This window comes from Macaca mulatta, chromosome 2, assembly GCF_049350105.2.
Source record: "Macaca mulatta isolate MMU2019108-1 chromosome 2, T2T-MMU8v2.0, whole genome shotgun sequence".
Taxonomy (NCBI): domain Eukaryota; kingdom Metazoa; phylum Chordata; class Mammalia; order Primates; family Cercopithecidae; genus Macaca; species Macaca mulatta.
The window spans coordinates 86,080,244-86,101,584 of NC_133407.1; the positions used below are offsets into that span (position 1 = coordinate 86,080,244).

Consider the following 21,341-nt stretch of genomic DNA (forward strand, 5'->3'; position numbering starts at 1 on the left):
CACCCTTCCTCTCGGGTTTGATTCTGCTACTGTATCTGGGGGAATATGCCTCGCTGCATAGTTTGTAATACCAGTCTCCGTGCCTTCCAGTCTCAGATTCCTTCTCATTTCACCTCATGTATATTAATACAAAGATTAGTTTCACTTTTTTTCTTGAATAGCTAATCACTTGGCAGCCAACATCCAACTGTGGCATTACAGGTCAAATCAGTTGAAAAGGACAGTGACTTCAAGCAGGAAAATAAAATGCTTAGTGAAAACTGCACCCAGAACAGGACCTCAGACTTGTCACTCGGACATGAAAGATTTATTTTCAATTATAAATCTGAGCTTAATGTGAGGGCACCCTGGGGGAGATTCAGATCACTGCCTCTTCTAAATTGACCTTCTACTTGTTTCAATATTTCCTTCTCTGCTGAACAGCGTTCCATGACCCTCTGAGCTGAAGATCCATATTAGCTACTGTAGTAATTCCAACCCTGGGAAAACTTTTGAAAAATTTCTCTAACTGAAGGCCAAGTTGCATGAATAATTTTCTCCTTGGTGAGCCTTCACTGGCTAACACAGCAATAGATTTGGGGCTTCAGACAGCACCTCCAGAGGATTGCGGAAGCCAATATCACCATGTTGCTTAAACTTGAGTGGAATCCAAAAGCCAAATATTATTCCAGTTTTCAATATTAGGTGGATTAATTGTAAACAGCCAACTCAGAACTATTATATATCCTCTTGGCATTAGTCAACAAGATTCCTTGAAGCTAGCTGCTGATACTGCTACACTGGCTGCTGGAATCAGGAGTTTGCCTCGGGATATTTCAGTTCCTTGTTCTAGTGCTTTTATGTGCACTTAGCAGATGCACCAAAATACATACCATATGGCCCTAATTTAGGGTTCTCAAGCTTGTCTCTTAAAAACTGCTAATTGTAATTTCTTAGGAAAAGTCCTTTTTAATTTTTTTTTTTTTTTTTTTTTGGTAATTTAAAATTTGGGGTAGTGAGAAACTTGAATTATCTTTCAAGTTCTATCAGAGACCTGATTACTGAAAAGTAGCTTAATGTAATTTTCTTTCCTCTATAGCTTTCACTACATCTAACTTGAGGCTTTTCTCTCTACATGTGTTTCTAGATCATGTGTTGTAGAATACTTACACCAATTTTGGTTCTCACATTTTAGTCTAATTATTATGTCCATAAGCATGAATAATTGTGTTAGGTGAAAATAAACATATTACCTTCACTTAGTTAATCTTATAGATATTTAGGTTTTCCACAGTGATTTTATCTACATAATGTCGGGAATGGCAGATACAATCTACCATTATGTCTACCAATACAAAAAAATATTGGGTCCAGTTTTTCCTTTCCTTGAGAAATATTAGGATTTCTAAACAAAATCAGCATTTTTAACTGCAAAAAATGTAATAAAGATATATAAAACAGGCCTCACATACTCATTTCTAGTTTTTGTAACTATATTTGTATTTAGGCTATGTATAAAAAGAAATCATTAACTAATTCTCCCTTGTTATATATATTTTAATTACTTTTTTTTCCAGAATCAAAAGTGCTTAGAAATAACCACCTTTAACTTCATAAGATTTATGATACACCTACTATATGTGTGACACTTTGCCAGATATGGGGATGGTGTTAAACAAATAATTCCAAGTCAGTGTTGGTACACGCTTACAAATGAATGTCTAGATTAAACTGGGTGTTTAGAGGAAAGTAGGATAACTGTGTTTAAAGTATTCCCAAAAACATTTAAGCCAAGCCTCAGAGACAGAAGAAGTTGACCATTGAAACATGTCAAAGAGCAGCGGAACTTTGCAGAGAGGAATCTGTGAATGAGAGTGACAGTGATAAAATCAGCCAAACTCCCTCTCACTGCAAAGACTAGAATATTTTGATCGCTTTTGAGATTTAGAGAGAATATTTAGGTTATTATAGAACTAAGTCTTTTTCTTTCTTTTCTTCTTTTATTTATTTATTTATTTATTTATTTATTTCATTTATTTATTTATTTATTTATTTATTTATTTATTTTTTGAGATAGGGTCTCACTGTCGCCCAGGCTGAAGTGCAATAGTGTAATCTCAGTTTACTGCAACCTCTGATTCCTGGGTTCAAACGATCCTCCCATTTCAGCCTCCTAAGTAGCTGGAACTGCAGTCATGTACCACCATGCCCAGCTAATTTTTGCAGTTTTTATATAGATGATGTTTTGCCATGTTACCCAGGCTGGTCTCAAACTCCTGGGCTCAAGTGATCCGCCCACCTCAGCCTCCCAAAGTGTTGAGATTACAGGCTTGAGCCACTGCTCCTGGCCTTCTTGAACAGAAAATTTTTATTCAAAAATTATAAAAGAAGTTTTAAATATATTGAGCATAGTGTATGTTAGTGTTCTCCCATTCCCAGGGTATCATGATAATCAAGTCAAAGGCCAAGTTCGTGAAGCTACATGCTCCATCAGGCAAGAGAGTATAATAATAGAAGTCTTACCAGGAGATTCATTCGTTTTTTATTTATTATTTCATGAAATATTTATTCCATGGAAATTAAGCTAGGTGTCAGGAACACAAAGGTATACTGTGTTTATTCAGGGGACGTAGGCCAATACACCAGTGACAACAACATGTCAAGAGTGCCAGTGGAGGTAAATCCAGAGATTGGTTGCTTAATCATCTCTACATCTCTCCAAAATGCTGTCCCACTTCTCAGACAACATTGGAAATGTTCAAAGAAAGCTGACTTCTTTCCCTCCTCATTACCTTTATTTTTTCTAATGACATAATCTACATAACTCATATTACCATGCTATTTCCATAATCTATGAAATTTAAGCCATTAATAGTATTTTTTTAGCTAGGATGAATTATAGACATTAGTGCTTTCAATTTTTACTTGGTGTGTGCATGTGTGTTTGTGTGTGTGTGGCAGTGTGTTGGTACTTCTATATGCAATGTATGTGAGATTATTTAGTATTGTTCTAGATTGTGGTTTTACCCCATTTTATGCCTCTTTTTTGGAAATGAAATACCACTATACTCCAAAACTTAGGAATAAGCTTCAGTTTCTGTTCCCTGTAATTACTAGAATTTTTAAGTAATTTTCTTATGCAAAAATCAACTCAAGGTGGATTAAAGACTTAAATGTAAAACCCAAAACTGCAGAAAACCTAGAAGAAAACCTAAGCAATACAATTCAGGACACAGGCACAGACAAAGATTTCATGACAAAGACACCAAAAGCAATTACTAAAAAAGCAAAAATTGACAAATGGGATCTAATTAAACTAAAGAGCTTCTGCACAGCAAAGAAATTATCAACAGAGTCAGACAATGTATCAAATGGAAGAAAATTTTTGTAATCTATCCATCTGACAAAGGTCTAATATCCAACATCTCTAAGGAACTTAAACCAATTCATAAGAAAAAAAACTACCCCATTAAAAAGTAGGCAAAAGACATGAACAGACACTTCTCAAAAGAAGATATACATGTGGCCAACAAACATATATAAAAAAGCTCATCATCACTGGTCATTAGAGAAATGCAAATCAAAATCACAATGAGATACCATTTCACATCAGTCAGAATGACTATTATTAAAAAGTCAAAAAACAACAGATGCTGGTGAGGTTGTGAAGAAAAAAGAATGCTTTTACACTGTTGATGGGAGTGTAAATTAGTTTAATCATTGTGAAAGAGAATGTGGCAATTTCTCAAAAACCTAGAGGCAGAAATGCCATGTGACCCAGCAATCCCATTACTGGCTATATATCCAAAGGAATATTAATTGTTCTATTATAAAGATACATGCACACATATGTTCATTGCAGCACTATTCACAAATAGCAAAGACATGAAATCAACCTAAGTGCTCATCAATGATAGACTGGATAAAGAAAACGGGGTCCATATAGGCCATTGAATACTATGAAGCCAATAAAAGGAATGAGGTATGTCCTGCACAGGGACATGGATATATATGTATATATTGTATAAAGGGGACTTTATTAATAAAGTATTAACTCACAGTATCACAAGGTCACACTATAGGCCATCTGCAGACTGAGGAGCAAGGAGAGCCAGTCCAAGTTCCCAAACTGAAGAACTTGGAGTCTGACATTTGATGGCAGGAAGCATCCAGCATAGGAGAAAGACATAGACTGGAAGGTGAGACCAGTCTCTCTTTTCACATTTTTCTGCCTGCTTATATTCTAGCCATGCTGGCAGCTGATTAGATTGTGCCCACCCAGATTAAGGGTGGGTCTGCCTTTCCCAGCCCACTGGCTCAAATGTTAATCTCTTTTGGCAACACCTTCACAGACACATCCAGGATCAATATTTTGTATCCTTCAGTCCAATCAAGCTGACACTCAGTATTAACCATCACACACGTGTTTTGATTTATATGTGGGAGCTGAATGATGAGAATACATGAACACATGTTGGGGAACAACACACACTGGGGCTTGTCAGAGAGTGGAGGTGGGAAAAGGGAGAGCATCGGGATTAGCTATATATAAATCAAAATGCATGTGTGATGGTTAATACTGGGTGTCAACTTGATTGGATTGAAGGGTACAAAGTATTGATCCTGGGATGATCTGTGTAGCAAATCACCATGGCACACGTTTACCTGTGTAACAAACCTGCATCCTGCACATGTACCTCCAAACTTAAACTAAAAGTTGGAAAAAATAGTAATAATTTTTATAATTAGCTTTTGTAATTTTAATTAATTCTCATTTATTAATTTTTTTGTAAATTTAATTAATTTGATAATTACTAAATATTTAGGAATTATATATGAGAAGACTATTCAAAAATTTTAACCAGACAAATAAAAGAAAGCCAAAGTCCCCTAACTACTAGTTAGAGGTTTCTTGTAAAATTGCTGTATTTATTGTGCCAAAGAAAAGATGTGTTCAAAGGTAATGGGTACCTGTCAAAATGACAGAGGAACCAGCTTTGAGGGGCTCCCACTAGCCATATGTGGGACAATTGTAGCCTCAAAATATGGCAGTAAAAGATTATAACCACTAGAATAAAATAAGAACCCATGAATCCATAATGATATAAACAAATGAATAAGTGAATAAAAGTTGAAAAGAAGAAAAAGCTTTTTTTAACAGCCAATTCCAACTAATAGTAAAACAAATGATAACATTAAATTTTCTTAGATAAGGATTGTCAACAGATGTTAAGATTAATGTGTAAAAGTGATGTAAAAGAAAATGTTTATAGTTTCAATATATCTGTATACTTTATACTTATCCCCTGCAAAGGGAAGATAGTAACTTTGTAATGGAGAAATGGCAAAATCACCACCCAAACCAAATGGTCAATGGGCAAAGCAACATCATGTGCCTCCTGTTGTAGTGCATGGAGATGATACAACATCCCTTCACTAATCTTTTACCAGAAATGCATAACCTGAATATAATTATGAAGAAACATCCGATAAACCCTAATTGAGAGACATTATATGCAATAACTAACCTATATTCCTCAAAAAATGTCAAAGTCAAGAAAAATAAAGACCAACAAACTGTTCAAAGTTAAAGGGACCAAAGAGAAAACTAAATTCCACATGTGAGTTCAGGTTTGATAGGAGAGGGAGAGAAAAGAAAGGGAAGGGAGGAAAGGGAAAGAAGGAGAGGGTTGAAGAGGGGAGAGTAAAAGTTATTATGTTGGAGATACGGTTGAAGTGTAGACAGTAGTTCTTTCTACTATGTTTTACATTTAAAAATACTGAAAGTATTCAAAAGCTTTAAAATCACTAAATCTGTCAGAATAGCTTTTAATGGAGAAGACTATAATATTAGCAGCATATAATAAATACCAGGTTTTCCTAGTCATTCATTAGGGAGATATTTATCCTCTCAAAAAAATTTGATATACTAGAAATAAAATATGGAAAATAATCTAGTCTAGTCAACATTCTTACTAAATTATCTTGTCATTTTTATACATTACCCAGACCTTATCTTGTATCTTTCTATTATTTGTGTCTGTCTCAGGGATCAGCTAGTGTGAAATTAAAGACCATAGCATCCCTCTTTCCCACTCAGACCCAGCTATTTGCAGTTGACCCTTGCTACCTCTTTTACGATGATCAGATTTCTCACATATCACTTCTCTCTCTCTCTCTCTCTCTCTCTCTTTCTCGCATTCTCTCTCTCCCTCATTCTCCCTCATTCTCACACTGTTTTTGGAGGAGATGGCTTTTTTTCTACTCTTTTTCCGATAGCCTAAAATTTGCATCACTTATGTGTATTAGAAATTTTTAAAAAACTATTCTAAAATAATGAATTGTCAGCAAATCAAGACACAATGTCCTCTATTTCATATCATCATAGTATTTTGGTTCACAAAACTGTTTTTATTACAATACAATCCAATTAAATGTTTGGTTTCAATTCTAAGAAACTATCTACAGTGAATACAAACATGTTCCTTACCCTTAATAGAATTCCTTAAATTTGTTTATTGTTTAACAAAATACTCTTACTCTACCTAAAACTAAGAGGGCAACATATATATATGTTAAATATATATGTGTGTGTATATATATATATGTTGCCCTCAGTGCATACGTGTATGTGTGTGTGTGTGTGTGTGTGTGTATACATATATATATATATTTGTTTTTTTTCTTTCCAACTTTTATTTTAGGTTTAGTGGGTGTATGTGCAGATTTGTTACATGGGTAAATCGCATGTCAAGTCATGATTTTGTTCTTTTCTATGGCTGCACATATTTCCACAGTGTATATATACTACATTTTGTTTATTCAATTCACCACTGATGGGTATCTATGTTGATTCCATGTCTTTGCTATTTGAATAGTGCTGCAATGAACATACATGTGCATGTGTCTTTATGGCAAAACTATTTATATTCCTTTGAGTATATACCCACTAGTGTGATTACTAGGTTGAACGGTATTTCTATTTTAAGTTCTTCAAGAAATCTCCAAACTGCTTTCTACAGTAGCTGAACTAATATACTTTCTACCAGGAGTGTATAAGCATTCCCTGTGCTTCACAACCTTGCCAGCATACTATTTTTTGAATATATGTATTTTGAGATGCCGTGCCAACTCCTTTCCATGGAATAGTTTAAAAATGTGGTAAATTTTACCCTATTTTGTATATTATAAATATTTAACTTTTTGTAATTCTTAAAAACTTTTTTCTTTTAATTCTTCTTGACTTCATTTTTTTTTCAGTACAAATGGATGAGTGGTTTATTCTATTTAATAAGTGATAATAAAGAAAATGTCAAATTCAGTTAGTTAATTATAGCCAAAGTATTTTTATACAACATATATTAAGCTCCTTGCATATTAAAAACATCTTTTTTTTTTTTTTTTTTTGAGACAAAGTCTCTCTCTGTCACTCATGCTGGAGTGCAGTGGCACAATCTTGGCTCACTGCAAGCTCCACCTCCTAGGTTCACGCCGTTCTCCTGCCTCAGTCTCCTAAGTAGCTGGGACTACAGGCGCCCGCCACCACACCCAGGCTAATTTTTTATATTTTTAGTAGAGACGGGGTTTCACCGTGTTAGCCAGGATGGTCTTGATCTCCTGACCTTGTGATCCACCCGCCTCTGCCTCCTAAAGTGCTGGGATTACAGGTGTGAGCTCACCATGCCCAGCCACATTATCTCTTTTAATAATGATAATTTTATGGGATGGATACTATTATTAATATTGTCTATTAGAAAACCAAAACTCAGAGGGACTAACTAATTGACACAGTAATTTGCTCCCAAACCTATGTTAGTCTGTTTGTGTTGCTATAAAGGAATACCTAAGGCTGGATAATCTATAAAGAAAAGAGATTTATTTGGCTCATGATTCTGCAGTTCTGTACGAGAAACATCACACCAGCATCTACTTCTGGTGAGAGCCTCTGGCTTCCACTCATGGCGGGAGGCAAAGAGGAACCACTGTGTCATATGAGGAGGGGAACAAGCCATTCATGAAGGATCTGCTCCCATGACCCAAACTCCTCCTAATAGGCCCCACCTCCTACACTGGGGATCAAATTTCAACATGAGATTTGGAGGAGACAGATATCCAAGCTATACCAACATCCTGGTTATCCCACTAAGTCTGGCTGTCTTTTTGCCACACTAAATGTTGAGGGAATCTCAACAGTCTCTCAAACTTTAGGACCTTGACCTGTATTCTAGACCAATATTCTGGGATAGCCTACTGGGCCACGTGTCTACTTATCTCATCTTGGATAAGCCCCACCCAGGATTGTCCTATTTTTCTCTCTTCAAAGCTAATGCACCCACACTGCATCTTAGAGTACTTTCCCTCAAGATTGGCTGCTGAGAGGGATTTTTCTTAAGTTCTCACTTCACTGCTGCCATCTAAGAAAGATAATAGACTTACTTCATTTGGAAAGTTTAATTGTTAGTCTTCATGTGTTAATAGAAAATTATAACATTAATACTGTCCTTCATTCAGCAAACATGTATATAATGACTATTTGGGGACAATTACAGTGGATAGAAATTGTAGTCCAGAAAAAAATAAAGAATATGAATGACTTATAAATACTATATTACAAAGCACACACACATACACACAGGTTACAACAGGAACACTTAAGAAAGATAAAAATAAATATTGAACAGTTAGAAAATTGCAAAATAGGTTTAGTTTTTATTGTCCCTGAAGCTACATAGTATAATTCTGAAGTATATATTTCCTGAGGAACTTTCTCATATGATAGACATTGTTGTTTCTTTAATGTCATGCTTTGAAGTGCACTATGTCTTTAAATCACTAGACATACTCCCACACAATCAGAGCAATTAGAAATGAAGGATGTGATTTCTTTTGACTCAAAAGTCCTTTTAGAAGGGATATTTCTTCTTTTTCCACTTCTTTGTGAGAGCAGTTATTCAAAATGCACAGGAACTTTGTGAACTTTGATACCAGGTTTGTTGTCCAGATACACATAGACAGGAAGTACACAATAGCCTAAAGAAGGGAGTGCTGGATAAGCTTTTCTTAAGATGCAGACCCAGAAAACACTAACAGCCTTAAATTGTGGTGAAGAATATGGGGTTGGTGATGGGAGCTGGAACTGGGGATTACTTTTTCCCTAGTATCTTGGGGCATTCTTGAAATGGGAATGGTATATGTGATGCAGAGCTAAGTAAATCAGGACCCTTTTTTCTAACTATTACAACCTAAATTGGGAAGAAATCTGGTTAAAATAAATACTTTGGTCTTATTTGGGGGAAGAAGTCACAAGAAGTTAAAATTGAGTGTAATATAGAAGGAATAATCTCACCTCTTTAACCTGGAGATGGTAACACTTTGGAATTTGGAAACTGAAAACCAAAGAAATAGCTATAGGTATTTTCTTTCCAGGCATCTGTTTACAGTCATCTTCTTCTTTCCCACTGTACTCCCCGTGTCCAGCTGTCAGTGATCAGAAGCCATGAGCAGCAACACAGTGTGTTATTTCTGAGGCAAGTCATTAAAGAGCAGATTATCTTAGAACAAATTAATAAGTAGATTCACCAAAACATAAAATTTTGGAAATACCGCCAAGTTGTTTGATGTTAAGATATTGACCTCATTTCAGAGCCAGGTTTTTTTTCCCAAAAGATACACACGAAAAGGAAATTGTTTTTACTTTGTCCTTCATTGCTTTCTAAGAAGAATTTAGACAGTAACCTTCAAGGGAACACAATAGCAAGGAAGCTAGCTGTATATGGCGAATAATTAAATGCTGTGTGTGTGTTCTTTTCCCTCACACAGACCCCAAGTTGTCCAATTTGGAGAATTTTTTTTATTATTATGGTAAAAAAAAATTAACATTAAATTTATCATTGTTACCATTTGTACATATACAGTGCAGTAACTATATTAATATATTAAGTATATTCACATTTTTTTTTTTTTTTTGAGACCGAGTCTCGCTCTCTTGCCCAGGCTGGAGTGCAGTGGCCAGATCTCAGCTCACTGCAATCTTCGCCTCCTGGGTTCACGCCATTCTCCGGCCTCAGCCTCCCGAGTAGCTGGGCCTACAGGCACCCGCCACCTCGCCCGGCTAGTTTTTTGTATTTCTTAGTAGAGACGGGGTTTCACCATGTTAGCCAGGATGGTCTCGATCTCCTGACCTCGTGATCCGCCCGTCTCGGCCTCCCAAAGTGCTGGGATTACAGGCTTGAGCCACCGCGCCCGGCCTATTCACATTGTTTAGCAATAGATCTGTAGAACTTTCTCATACAGCACTGAAACTCTATACTCATTAAATACTAATTCCCCCTTCCCCTCTCTCCACAGCTCTTGGTAGCCACCTTTCTAATTTCTCTTTCTATGATTGTGACTACCTTAGATATTTCATATGAGTAGAATCCGACAGTATTTGCTTTTTTTGTGGCTGGCTTATTTCACATAGCACATTGTCTTTAGAGGCTCATCCATGTTGTAGCATGTAACAAGATTTGCTTCTTTTTTAAAGTTACACAATATTGCATCATATGTATATCTTCTTTATCTGTATTTTCTTTATGTGTTCATCTGTCAATGAACACTTGGGTTGCTTCCTCTTGGCTATTATAAATAGTACTTAGATGAACATGGACTTACACATTTCGTGTTGGGATCCTACTTTGAATTCTTTTGTATATATACATATATATACAGAAGAAGGATGCTGAATCATATACTAATCCTATGCTTAATTTTTTGAGGACTCTCCAAACTATTTTTGATAAGGGCTACGTGTTTTACATTCCTACCAAAACAAGGGTTGCAAATCTCCTACATCCTTGCCAACACTAAGTATTTCCTAGTATTTGATAGTAGTCATCCTATAGGTGTGAGCAGATACTACAGTATGGGTTTGATTTGCATTTTTTAATGACTTGTAATGTTGAATATCTTTTCATGTGTTTATTGTCCATTTGTATATCTCTTTGAAGAAATGTCTATTTAAGTTCTTTGCCCATTTTTTAATTAGGTTATTTGGGTTTTTTGTTGTTGTTGTTTACTTGTAAAAATTTCTGGATATTAATGCTGTATCAGATACATAATTTGCAATTGTTTTTTCCCATTCTGTTGGTTTCCTTTCACTCTGTTGATTGTTTTTTTGATGCGCAGATGTTTTGAAGTTTGGTGTAGTCTTATTTATTTTTTATTTTGTTTCTTGTGCTTTTGGTTTAATATCCAAGAAATCATTGCCTAATCTAATTTCCTGAAATTTTTAATACATGTTTTATTTTAGGAGTTTAATAGTTTTGGATTTTTTCATTTTGAGTTAATTTTTATATGGTGTATACTGAGAGTCCAACTTTATTGATCTGTATCTGGATATCCAGTTTACCCAGTATCATTTGTTGAAGAAACTGTTCTTTTGCCATTGTATAGTCTTGGCACCTTTGTCAAGAATCATTTGGCCATATATGCCTAATTGTAGGGATTTTAATACATTATATTTTAAACAATTTTGACTCAAACAGAAATAAAGGGAAACTAATCACATTCTAGCATGAGGATTTTATTTCCATATAGCCATGTCACCCCATTAGAAGAGAATATTTTTCAAACGTGAGTAGTGACAGATAGAAGGAATACTTACTTGCTGAAAGTTTGGAGGTTAATTGACTAGTTATAATGATTTCAAGGGTCTAAGAAGAAAGGAGGAGGACCTGGAATAAGTCCGTGACATAAAGTTTAAAGCACGAGACAGAGGCAGAATGCAGAGGAAGACATGACTGAACTTGGCAACTGAAAAGATAAGGAGAGTTAGCACATAGGATATCTAGTTGGATTTTTAGCTGGATGAATTCAAGGTTTTGTTTCCACAGTTTTCAATCCTTTTATGTTTAAGATCCAAAGTCCTTAAAGAGCTATTTTTTTGATCCGTATTCCCAAGTCCCTAGAAGGACATCTCACTATCATTCAGAGTCTCATATCTGCAAGGCTGTCTCTTTAATACTCAGTATGGTCTCTATTGTGAAATACTTAGCAATGTGACTCAAAGAACAAACCACAGTCATCTGTATCCAGGCAACAGCATTGATAAACACTGCAAATTTCTTTTCTACCTTATAGCTTGAGCTACATAATGTGGGCTAAAAATAATACTGTATTCTATTCAGTGTTTCTAGAAATTAACAACTATAAACATAGACACTCAAATATGTTCCTACCTTAAAAAAAGAAGGAAGCACAGCTACAGTATAGAATCACTGTCATCTTACATTTCTGACATTCTAGTTGTCATCTCAAATGTAAATAGTCTGCATTCTTTTTTTTTTCTTTTTTTTTTTTTTTTTTTTTTTTGCTTTTAGCATTCTAAAGATATTTGTACATGGTTGTTTGATTGTATTGTAAAAGACCTAAGTATAAATTGGGTCAACCAATAAACCGCAGGGCTACTGCCTGACAATTTAAATTAGCTCCTTTCACACTCCTTAGGATCTGCCTATCAGAGAGTTATCTGAGTTCCATAGACAACAGTAACCTAAGCCAATACCTTGGTCACAGTAATTATCTGTTTTTATTTATTTTCCTCTTGTCCAATTTATTTCAGGCCTGTTCTTATTTTTCCATTACAAGAGCCTGTGCACCCATGTGCAATTACCTGGTTTCTCTCTAGCACTTGAAACTAACTCTTGTTGCCAGTTCAGGTAAACAGAAAACTCAAACTAAGCCTGCTCAGTAGATGTAATCAACTCAGTAGAACTAGTAGTTTCATGTAGGAACCACAAATGGAAATTTTTTTTGATACACTGAGTTTTTAGGTGGGAAGACTGGTATTAAATTCTGTTTGAACAAATAGGTGAATGACAATTGTAGTAGATATATGAATCAGTCAAATAATTTTTAGCATAATTGCAATTATGAATTTTGAGAGTTAGCCTTAAGTTTAAAATTACTAATTGTTAAAGTTTTATATTCCTGAGTCAAGTAAATTAAGTAGTTGAATTTTTGGGGGGATAATTTTGTGCATTTTTCTGAAAAGGAAAAGAGTTTGTTTTATAGTCATTATTACTCTATTTTACAAAAACAATAATGTGTCAATGTGTTACTACAATAATTAGTCACACATCCCAGGAACTTAAAATGAGTGTCAAGAAAAGTCAGATAAAGTAGTGACTATCTGTTAAGAATGATTTAAGTGACATTAAAGGAAAAGCCTTCTTCTCCAAAGTAATCATGAAGTGAGGACTCTGCAAAATTGAGTTCCCCAATGACTGGACTATAGTTGAGCACTTCAATGTAAAGTTTCAGCTAGAGTGATCTGAAATAGTGGTGCTGTTAAGGACATAACAGCTAAGTCAATTTAAAAAGAACTTTAAATGACTGCTTCACTAGATAGCAAGGTATAAAGAATGCTGCCAATGTACATCACTTGGGTAATTAGCAAACTGTATCTCTTTTGAGACAGCAATTTAACTTTCCTCATTTTGTGCCTTTAATTTAGCCACAGGATGTTATACCATCAGTAATCAAAAAATGTATGCAAGTATATATCTCTCTACCAGGTCTGAAGACATGTTATTTGCTTGGTCAGCGGCCTTAATAAAGACAGCTGCTATCAGTTTTTCATAAAATAAAACCCAACGTGGTCTTCTAAATTCACTCTAATGATCAGTTAGTTTCAGATAGATGATATGGATGGATGAATGGATAGATGGATAAATAGATAGACAGATAGATAGATAGATAGATAGATAGATAGATAGATAGATAGATAGATAACATACACATGAAATACACTAGAATCAGGAGTAAGAGAAATTCAGTACTTAAGGGTAAAAATGGAGCTTGACTGAGTAATCTTGGACATTTTGAGGCTACAACACAATAACTTCTACCCAATGGTTTACTCCATTTTCTATGCTGTGGTTTAATAATGACATTTTTGAACTGAATTTATTTTATTTAAAACTCTTTCTTGAATGTATTACAAGACTTCTTTAGACTATATATAAAGTAGAAGTTACTCTTCAGAGGAACTCTTTTTTTTTACAGCACTGTTATATAAACACAAAGCTATTTGACTAAAGAGTGCATCTATAACTGGAATTATAGAGGGGATACAATTTAGTTAATGTGGAAATAATTGTCTTATTACCATGGTTCTCTACATGCTACATATTGGATGATGATTATTTTATGAGTAATTCAATTCTGTATGGATGTAAAGATTCATTTGAAAGTAAGTGGAGTAATTTGAACGTAACTGCAATTATTTTTGCACCAACCTAATAACAAGAGTATTATGTTCTTATTCTTTCACTCACTCTCTCTCTTTCTCTCTCACACACACACAGACACACACACATCCTTTTTCCTTCAAGAGTTTCTCTATCTAATGTACAGTAATCCTTCCGTAATATTGTTTTCAGAGTTCTTGCCAATAGTCTGTCTTTATAGACCAAAACATTTGTAAGAGAGTCTTTCAGAAATGTAAACTAATAATTCTGTCTTATACCAAAGTTGATGTGATAGCAAATAGAGTTAAAAGAGTTCCCTGCCATACTTCTGTTTTGTATTTTATTGTCCTCTAATTTATATGCATATTGAGTATTTGCAAATACTTCTATCTAAGAAGACACCATAAAAATTTTTAAAAATTATTATTCAAATTCAATAAAAGAGAATGGGTATGACCAGAAAAATTTGTTTATTTGAACTGTGTTTTTACAATTTTAGTCTTAAGGAAAGTTAACATTTTAAGGATTCCACAAACACAGAGACACACACACACACAATGAGTTAGAGACTGCAGTTTTATTTCTTAGAATTTTTGATCTTGTAGGAAAAGAATAAGCACTTTCATTTCTTCAAAGTTTTCAAAATTATTCAGGAGGATTTGTCTTCATCTATTCCTTTCTATAATGATCCTAAAGAATTTCTTATCCATATATTCAGTTTGATTATGGATTTATTTGCTAACCTGATAGGTAGTGTTATCATGGTTTTGTTTTCATAAATGTAATCAATGTCTTAGCTTATTTTACAAAAAGATATATTTCAAATTGAATAAAATAATTTTTATCACATTGACCCATTATATTGAATTTCTATAATAAGTCTCCAATAACAGAATTAATTTTTTTAAATTGGTTCTATAAATTTGTTGAGATTGGAAATTATATCCCTGAATATAATCAATTTATATCTAATAGGACTCTAAATATTTTCTACATAATATAAAATAGTCCATAAGATGGAGTATTTTATGAAACACTTTCTACATTTTCATTTATACTAAATGCAAAAATATATTAAAGAATAGATGTTTATTTTACAAGTTATAATAAACACACTATAAAAGCTATTAGGTCAGCTAAATGAGTGAATATGTTTAAGATATTGCTAAGTAATATGTTTGACTCTCCCTTCTACAACTTTCATAGGTAAAACAGTTACTCAGATCTTAATGCCACAATATTTTTTCTATCAGTCTTCTTTTTTTTCAATTGCCTTTGCCATTCTGTCAGTTCAGATCCTTAAATTCTCTCCCCTGCCTCCATTTTCTCTCCCGCTCATTTTCAGATTCACCTCATTTTCCACTCATTTTCAGATTTACTACAAAGCAGAGCTTTGAGCATTCCAGAAATATATGTCTGAACTTTTCAAAAACCTTCAATTATTCTACACCATTTGCTAACTGAGTAGCTCCCCTCAGTTTGACATTTAAAGTAGTCCTAACCGTGTCTTCAAGTCATCTCTGGCACAGTAATTCTTTCTTAATCATTGATCATCATTGATAAAAATGTACATAGTCATATACATGCAGAGTTCGATATAATTTTATGGAGTTTACCAAATCTTTCTCTACAAGTCTTAGAGAAATACCCGCCTGCTCTACACATTTCCATCCTGCTACTCTGCCACACATGCCTAACATTTCAACCACGTTCGATGACAAGCAACTTGAGGACAGACATAGTGTTTTCTGCAAAATGCGCATTTACATAAGCCCCATGATACTATCCAAATGTCTCCACTGAGTAACTTGGCCCCTGGAATGTCTTTCCTCAGGTTTTCAGAATGTTTGCATTCCCTTTATCTGTCCCTGTTACCTGTTACCTGGATAAGTTGGGAGGCATTTGGAGAAGATAAATGTCATTTTTCAGATTTCAGTCACTGCTATTCTTGCTAAAGTAAATTCTTTTATTATGGTGGGAAATAATCTTTACTAATGAACTTGGACTGTCCTTACCTTGATTAATATAGGCTTCATTTGTATTTAAATTTGATGTCTATTTGGTTCATGTCAGCTCAAAAGGTGTTTTTCAAATTTATATTTTTCAGGTTTCTTGAGTACAGGGGATCAGGCTGCAAAGGGGAACTATGGACTCCTTGATCTCATACAAGCTTTAAGATGGACTAGTGAAAACATTGGATTCTTTGGTGGTGACCCCTTAAGAATCACTGTTTTTGGATCTGGTGCTGGGGGTTCATGTGTCAATCTGCTGACTTTATCCCATTATTCTGAAGGTAACCGTTGGAGCAATTCAACCAAAGGTATTATGCAGGTTGCAAATTTTGACAATTTTGGTGTCTGCATGCCACCACCATCAATAGTATGTGATGCTCTGTATATTTCTCTGTTCAAACTGAGTGTTAGGTTGAACTCAATATCTGTTTAAAGCTTTGTTTCTTCAGCTTTTCTGTGCATGTTTAAATTTTCGTCAAACTCTTTTCTTTGTCTCCTGTGGAGCTTGGTAAGGATGCCCTTTCAAGCACACTTCAGAATAGTTAGCATTACAGTTACTCTTCTTTCCTTTAAAGGGTGATTTGAGGAAAAAATCAGACAAAGACATTCTACAGTTCTGTCATCTTTGTTTATTCAGTGATCAAAATCAAAGATGAGACTTTTTAAATGCAGGGATTGTATATCATCTATTTTCAAGACAATAGACATTTTAAACCCTTCATTAGTATGAAGCTAACGAAGCAGTCGTAAGCTAGTTTGTCTGAAAACATGTGATTTCGCTTGTTGTCTGAGTACAGAATGGACTGTTGATTATTTTGCATGCATGATCCAAAATTGTCAAAGCATCAAGGTCACTGGTAGAGCTTTTGATTAAAAAGAAAAATACATTTGATTCAGTGTTTTTTCTATTTTTAGCTCCAAAAGCATTATTTTCCTCCCTAAACTTGGCAAGGCAGCATGGAGTACTGAGGCTGCTGAAATCCATGAAATATTTTTCTCATTTCCATCTTCTGGCTTTGACATATTTTTTCCAAAGTGCCTGTCCAAGGCTTACCATATTGTTCTTTATGAATTCCATCTCCATTTTACCATGCATAGAATCACCCATTCCGACTGCATTATTAATTTGAAATTTCACAAGAACAGAAGAGTATTGCTGGAGAAATTTGCAAAGCAAATACTTTTTCTGCATTATTTATGTATAATAGAGAGGAAGACAGAGGATATATGAAAACGCAGACCATCTTTTAATTTCTGATCTTTTATTGTCATTTTATATCCAAGAAGAAAGTATATACTGTCAAATATAATTCATGAAGCATCTTAATTTGTAAGGTTGAGTTTTGTGATAGGAACACCAGATATATGATATTTGTTTTTGGTATCAAAAACACATGAGTGTTGAATTTCAAAAGAAGAGCCAGTCCTTAAATGAATCTGTATATTTGGAGAATCATATATAGACTCAATTTATTAACACAGTTTATATAAGATTTCATTTATATTAGTACAATTCTGATTCAAGGTGACAAAATAACACAGATGAACATTTCCAAGAGAGATTTCATCTGTAAAGAAATGGCTTCTTTTGAAATAATAAATTTAGTGGTTTTTAATTAAACAGATTAGATTGTTCTAACCTCAGTATTTTTCCTAGTGCCACTATGTAGCTAGAGCAACACTAAGCCACCTATATACTTTAGATTGTTCTAATCTCAGTATTTTTCCTAATGCCACTATGTGACTAAAGCAACACTAAGCCACCTATATAGGTTTCTCGGGGCCACTTGATCAAAAATTGACATGAAAGCCACCTTTAGCTAGTATAAAACTAGCACGGTTTAAAAGATAAGTCAGTTAGTTCATCAGCTAACACTGCTAGTCATCAGCTGATGGTGTGGTAAACAGTGGGAAATGGTTATGCAAACTGTTGAAAATACAACATTTTATTATACACTTCAGGGAAATCTGTCTATCTCTGGAAAAAGACATGAACTTAGGTTTGGCCTAAACCTATCTCCAGACTGAGCTGCCTGATTTTATCAGGAGATGCTCAAAAAAAATCTCTTGAAATCATCAAGCTGATTCTGCCTCCAATGTACATGTAAACTTTAAAGGCAATAAACCCCACAAAGGGCTGCACCAATGCTCAGGCCTGGATATACCGTGAGTAAACCCCATCTTGCATCCACACAAGAGGCACTTTCACTAATGATAAAACATATGGTGTTCCCAATACCATCTAGGTGGTATATTTTAGGATATATTGAACATGATGTGCCTTTCCTTCTAAATCTCTTTCAGTATATTTAGTTAATGTTGAGTCCCTGAAATGGGAAATAATATTATAGAAATCACCAGATCTATTTTAGTTATATAATTTTTATTTATTAAAATATTTTCCTGAGCAACCGTTAATAAACAGCAACCGTTAATAAACAGATAATTTTTAAAATTATCTGCATTTGTATCATTTGCTCTAGCATACTTTGTTCTAGTAAACTAAAAAATGTTTATAAAGATGTCAGAAAACCAAAATAAATGTATATTAATACTGTTAGATTTTTAAAATAGCTTTAGAATTGTATGGGAACATGTTACAGACATGTTGAATGTATAGGCATATTAGGTTAAAAATATCTAAAACTCTCCTTCTAATTCAAACAGTGCTTCAACACCTTTGTGAAAAGAGTTTTTATCTCATTAACACATATGAATAATTAAGCATGTTTTTAAATAACTGAAGCACAAAGCTGTATTTGGAAATTGATAATAAATTTAAATATTTAAAAGCAAATAGATAAACTATATTTTTAAAAAAGGAATTTTATCAGAAAAATACCTTAATGAGAAGATAAAGTGCGTTTGTAAATTTTAATGACTTGCAGCACTTAACAAACTGCATATGGAACCATCATTTACAATTCTTAAATGCAATTAAGTAAAAAGCAGTGGACCATGTGCTTTTCATCTTTTATGATAAGAGTAGTAGTGTACATTCAACAGTGGCAAAAGTTAAATCACACCACACTAAATCTGTCTGCTGATGGTTTTTTCTTTAGCCTAGTGAAAACACTTCAAATGTTATGTCTTCTTCTGAAAGATGAATATTCAGCATACTATGTCTGACATGAAGATTGGAAAGAGTACGTCTAAAGTAATATTCTGTTTTGTGTGAATTCAGGGCCAACCCCAGGGTATAAACAAACAGCCAGCCCCAGTCATTGTGTGAGCCTTCAAGAATTCTTTTTCAAATAACATCTGGTTAAAACAAATATATAGAACTATTTTGAAGGAAGATAGGCACAGCCAAGCTAGAGGAAATATTCCAAACAGACAATGTAGAGTCTGTTGAGGACTTGAATAGGAGAAGATTGGCCCCATCTGGTTAATGTTGATGATAAGTATTTACACACTCATTGAAGAACATATTTGGGACTTTGTACCACTACATCTTCTCCTTTTCTTCTTGCCTGCTACCTCTTTGAGGCTTCTTGATCCCTAAAGCAGGTGCCACTCAAAGCAGAAGAATTAGATCCACCTCTCTAATCCACTATACCCTGCAGTTGGCTTTGTGTAATTCCCTTAAGCAAAAATGTCTCTATCTCCCTGTTTCTTGAGTTGTATCTGGGTTTTTATATACATGTCTAAAATATCAGATGTTACTGTTTTACCACAACATTACTCAAAGATCATCTAAAATTCTTTGTTGATTTTCCCATAGGACTTTTTCAACGAGCAATAGCTCAAAGTGGAACAGCCCTTTCCAGCTGGGCTGTCAGTTTTCAACCTGCAAAATATGCTAGAATGTTGGCCACAAAAGTTGGTTGCAATGTTTCAGATACAGTAGAGTTAGTGGAATGCCTACAGAAGAAGCCTTACAAAGAACTTGTTGACCAAGATATTCAACCAGCTCGATACCACATAGCCTTTGGACCTGTGATTGATGGTGATGTAATACCAGATGACCCTCAGATATTGATGGAGCAAGGAGAGTTTCTCAACTATGATATAATGTTAGGAGTGAACCAAGGGGAAGGGTTAAAATTTGTTGAAAATATAGTAGATAGCGATGATGGTATATCAGCTAGTGATTTTGACTTCGCTGTTTCAAATTTTGTTGATAATTTATACGGATATCCTGAAGGCAAGGATGTTTTGAGAGAAACCATTAAGTTCATGTATACTGACTGGGCTGACCGTCATAACCCTGAAACCAGAAGAAAGACATTATTGGCTTTGTTTACGGACCATCAGTGGGTGGCACCAGCTGTAGCCACAGCAGATCTTCACTCAAACTTTGGTTCACCTACGTACTTCTATGCCTTTTACCATCATTGCCAAACAGATCAGGTTCCAGCTTGGGCTGATGCAGCCCACGGAGACGAGGTTCCCTATGTCCTGGGAATCCCCATGATTGGTCCTACAGAGTTATTTCCTTGCAATTTTTCCAAAAATGATGTGATGCTGAGTGCAGTTGTAATGACATACTGGACAAATTTTGCTAAAACTGGGTATGTACCTAAGGAATGAAGTTTATTTTTAATAAAAATATTATTTTAACCATTTTAAAATAATAGATATTTATGCCCAGATAATCTCATATTGGATTAATACCTGCAATATATTACAATCCTTTATTCAAAATTAATTCTACATTATGGTGTTTTTAAAAGTCATTGCTTTATTATTTCTGGTGTTTTAGAAGCTTGTTAAGAAAGTACATATCTCAATTGCATTACTTAATTACATATGCTTTTGGTTTTTGAATTATACAAGACTTACTATTGTTCAGCAGTACAAAATATTATTTTATAGTGCTTTGTAATTCACAACACTCTTTCATCCTTCCAACTACCTTTCTGAATCTGGCAGATCAGGTACTATTAATCCCACTTTACGAAAAAGAGACCTGAGGTTCTGGGAGTGTCATAGAGATGGTCACATGTCTGGTATATAGCAGAACCTAGTCTCAACCCTTTATCTACTAATTTAAAATCAAAAATCCTTTCCACTATTCCGTGTCATCTCTGCTAGTTTGCCTATGAGACAACTCATACGTATGTGAGTATTTAAATAATTCTTTAAAATCTTTGGGTAGATAGTAGCCCATCTCAGG

At 34.5% G+C, this 21,341-nt stretch overlaps 1 protein-coding gene across 3 annotated transcripts in view; it reads left to right on the forward strand.

Annotated features, from left to right (window-relative positions):
• NLGN1 (neuroligin 1) overlaps window positions 1-21,341 on the forward strand; it is a 909,290-nt gene that overhangs the window by 875,531 nt on the left and 12,418 nt on the right. For all 3 annotated transcript variants that reach the window (XM_015131524.3, XM_015131526.3, NM_001257734.1), the window contains 2 exon segments: window positions 16,318-16,530; window positions 19,947-20,736. In XM_015131524.3, coding sequence (XP_014987010.1) covers window positions 16,318-16,530; window positions 19,947-20,736 — 1,003 coding nt within the window.